Consider the following 4,008-nt stretch of genomic DNA (forward strand, 5'->3'; position numbering starts at 1 on the left):
AAAAAGTGAGACTCCTCCCACCTTGAAAGTCTTCAAACAAAGGTTTGTTGATAAATTGTCATCTCTGACTCCTGGTTTCCTTCAGATCCCTGCTGTAAACCTACATTTTACAAGCAATCTTCATCAATCCCAATCAATTCTAGCATCTTCTTTTTTGGAATTTTATTTGTTCAACTCATTCTGGATATAGTTTATTTATCCAAAATTGTTTACATGTTGTCTCTCCCCTTAGATTGCATTTTGACTTTTTCTGTGTCAGCATGTAGGAGAGTACACAACATACAGCAAATAAAAATGTTTATTGGACTGACTGTTATACTGATATATTTTTTTTTAATTTGGAGTTGGGATATATGGCCATTGAGATCCCTTCCAACCGTACTAAAATGCTGGTATCCTGTGATTTTCTCCAGTAGGAACCATGGTGAATGCTGCCCGAAATGAGAGTGATGTCATCTTCATCCTTTTAGGATTCTCTGATTACCCAGAGCTCCAGATTCCTTTATTTCTGCTATTCCTGGTGATATATATGATTACTGTAGCAGGAAACTTGGGCATGATTGTGATCATCAGAATTAACCCCAAACTCCACACACCTATGTACCTATTCCTTAGTAACTTGTCTTTTTTAGATTTCTGTTACTCTACTGTAATTACACCCAAATTGTTACAAATCTTGGTTGTGGAAGACAGAAGCATGTCTTTTGCTCCATGCATCACACAATATTCTTTTACTGTCATCTGTGTGGTCACAGAGGCATTCTTATTAGCAGTGATGGCCTATGACCGCTTTGTGGCAATTTGCAATCCCTTGCTCTATATAGTTGTCATGTCCCAGAAACGCTGTGCCCTGTTGCTTACATCGGTATATACATGGGGCATAATTTCTTCTAGCTTATTCATCTACTCACTCCTTATATTATCATTTTCTGGGACCAACATCATTAATAATTTTCTCTGCGAGTATTCTGCTATCCTTTCTGCCTCCATCTCTGATACACATGTTACAGAGATGATCTTCTTTATCCTTGCTAATTTTGACACATTTTTCACCCTCATTGTTGTACTCACATCCTACCTTTCTATTTTCATCACTGTCCTGAAGATGCATTCAGCTAGTGGGAGATATAAAGCCTTCTCTACTTGTGCCTCCCACCTGACAGCTGTTACCATCTTCTTTGGAATCATCCTCTTCCTTTACTGTGTGCCCAGTTCCAAAAGCTCATGGCTTCTAGTAAGGATAAACACCATTTTTTATACAGTGGTGATCCCCATGCTGAACCCCTTGATATATAGTTTGAGGAACAAAGATGTGAAAGAAACTCTCAAGAAAGTAATAGAAGTGCCAGCTAGGTGGCCCAGTGGATAGATCGAATGTTGGCCTTGGAGTCAGAAAGCTATTAGTTCAAATATGGCCTCACACACTTAGTAGTTGTGTGACCCTGGAAAAGTCACTTAACCCTGTTTGCCTACTTTCCTCATTTCTAAAATAAACTGGAAAAGAATATGGCAATCTGCTCCTGTATCTTTGCAAGAAAATCCTTAAGGCAGTCACAAAAAGTCAGACAGGGCTCATTTACAAAACAACAACAAAATATTTTCTCACAAAAATTATTGTTATCAATGATTGATTCATCTCCTGGTTCTTCCAATCTGGGAATTTAGTAGAGATATTTGTTTAATATATTCATTACTTTATAGTAATATAGGAATTTCTAGTTTCCAATGCTTGGCTACTGCGGGTGTCCATAAGAGATCCATGAGCCCAGACACAAATGAAGAAGCAACATTGTTTAAAGTGAAAACAATTACTTCGGAAAAAGAAAGAGAAAACAAAAAGAAAAACAACCAAAAAAAAGTAATCAAATCATCCCTCAAAAAACCAAAATTTTTTCTATATAACCTACTATGATAAAGCCAGTCTCATACCAAAAATGATCTTCTATCATTTCGTGGTAAAATAAATTTACTCTTTTCACAACATTGGATATCTGTTTTCTTCCTGCAACCTTCTTTTCTCACTAAAGTATGGTGAAGAAAGGATAAAAAATGAGGTGAAAGCTGGGTATGGGGAGTTTGGTTAGTCGTTAGAAACATAAATTTTAGCATCAACCACTGAGAGTGTTGAAATAGACAAAGAGTTGTCTAAATACTAAAGCAGTGAATCAGAATGACTCATTTCATTGTAGTCTAACATATTCTAATAAATTAAGAAGGCACATCAACAATGTATTAACAAGGAAAGAAGTGCCTTGCCTATTCCTCTTTTGATATGAATAATTAAATCTTAGGAACAGAACTCCTTTATTTAAAAGAAAAAAAAATTTCTTTTGTCTTTTTCCTGAAGTTCTCAATCTTTTCTATCAGGACCCCTTCGTAGTCATAAAAATCAAGGATATCAAAAAAGTTTTGTTTCTCTGAGATGTATCTATAATTATATACTATATTCAAACATAAAATACTTTAGTATTAGTATGATTTTATTTTTTTACCTTAAGTACCCTGTGAAACTACCCCATTACTTTCCTGTAGTTTTGACTACCTGAACTAAAATCCCATCTTTTACAGGAAGCCTTTGCTCTGCTAAATAGAAATACAGACAGATAGAGATTTATGTCTGTCTGCATCAATATACATATATGTATTAATATATGTGTATATACACACATAACACATGCATATATATATTTATAGCTGTGTATATATTTATGTAAACATATGTGTATATGTGTATGTATATGCATACACACATACATATACATATACGTATTATAGCGTTCCACTTTAGATTTTAAGCCCTTGTGGGAAGGAAATGTCTTTTGACTTTTTTTGTGTGTCCAGAATTTAGCACAGTTCTTTCCACATAGCAGGTGCTTACACATTTTTATTAAGTGACAATGAGTGGAAAGATGTCAGGGACCTTGAGAGCTCTTTGGACCATACTTAGAGAACTACTGCTTTAAAATTTTCTCATTTTGATCCTTCTTTCAAAGATCAAATATGTAATAATGTTTATTTCATTCTAGATAGTGATAAAATTCTACAATAGGTCTCAAATACCTATGAAATAGCCTACTTTCAAGACTAAAGCAGACATAAAATAAATATTGTTCTTGAGAGCTACAAATCAAATCAATGTCAAAGTATTCAGCACACACGATCTACCTAGCACTCTATTAATCTATTGGTATAAAAAGAAAGTCAAAAATGGTCCTTGTCCTCAAGAAACTAGCAATTTAATTGGGGAAACCATGCAAACATCTATGTATAGAATGTACACATTATAATAAAAATATCCAGAGATTATTTGATAGTGACTACTACCAATCAAAATAATCAACGTACAGACATGTAAGAGGCACAATTCAGTTCATTATAAACTTCAGCATAGTCTGTGACTTCTTAATTAACTTTAAGTAATGAACAGAGATCATTTTAAAGATTATATATTCTTCAATGACATCAGAAAAAGAAAAGAAAAAAAAGATTTAATTTTGGATTATAGATGACAGGAGGATTTAATACTTTAAGACCACTGGAAGGAGAAAATAAAGATTCACATTTCAAAATACATTCCTCTAAGACATCCATTTAAAAACCACGTGAATGAAAAAAAAAACAACCTTCAGATCTAGTTAATCCATAGTCAATTTAAAATGAAAAATTCTGTGGTTTACAATCACCAGGCAGATATCATAAATTATTTTACCTCATCTGATTTTTTTATTTCCATCAAAATAATTAGAAGTCTTAGCTATTTTAGCAATCTTAACAAAATCCTCAGCCAGTTACACAACTTGAACTTGCCATGTTGGACCCAAATGATAATGGAAGAAAAGAAAATTAATAATAATATTAATAACAATAATTATAAAACTTTTCTTACAAGACGTGAGATTACATCAGAGAGAAGACACTAATATTTTGTGGAGGGCAAGGGAAAGCTTATTGCAAACGGTGAGATTTTAGCTGAGATCTAAAGGAAGCCATGGAAAGCAGGAGGCAGAA

The 4,008-nt window shown here is 33.6% G+C and overlaps 1 protein-coding gene across 1 annotated transcript; it reads left to right on the forward strand.

Moving 5' to 3' along the window:
• Nucleotides 1-421: 421 nt before the first annotated feature.
• Nucleotides 422-1,369, forward strand: LOC114041025 (olfactory receptor 5D18-like). The gene has a single exon (XM_027859230.1). It carries the CDS (start codon nt 422-424, stop codon nt 1,367-1,369), a length of 948 nt encoding a protein of 315 aa, XP_027715031.1.
• Nucleotides 1,370-4,008: the final 2,639 nt, after the last annotated feature.

The sequence above is a fragment of the Vombatus ursinus genome, unplaced genomic scaffold, assembly GCF_900497805.2.
Source record: "Vombatus ursinus unplaced genomic scaffold, bare-nosed wombat genome assembly UNPS02014163.1, whole genome shotgun sequence".
NCBI classification, from domain to species: domain Eukaryota; kingdom Metazoa; phylum Chordata; class Mammalia; order Diprotodontia; family Vombatidae; genus Vombatus; species Vombatus ursinus.

What these genes read in the sequence shown, in the direction of transcription:
- LOC114041025 (XM_027859230.1), top strand. Translation starts at nt 422, where the DNA reads ATGGTGAATGCTGCCCGAAATGAGAGTGATGTCATCTTCATCCTTTTA.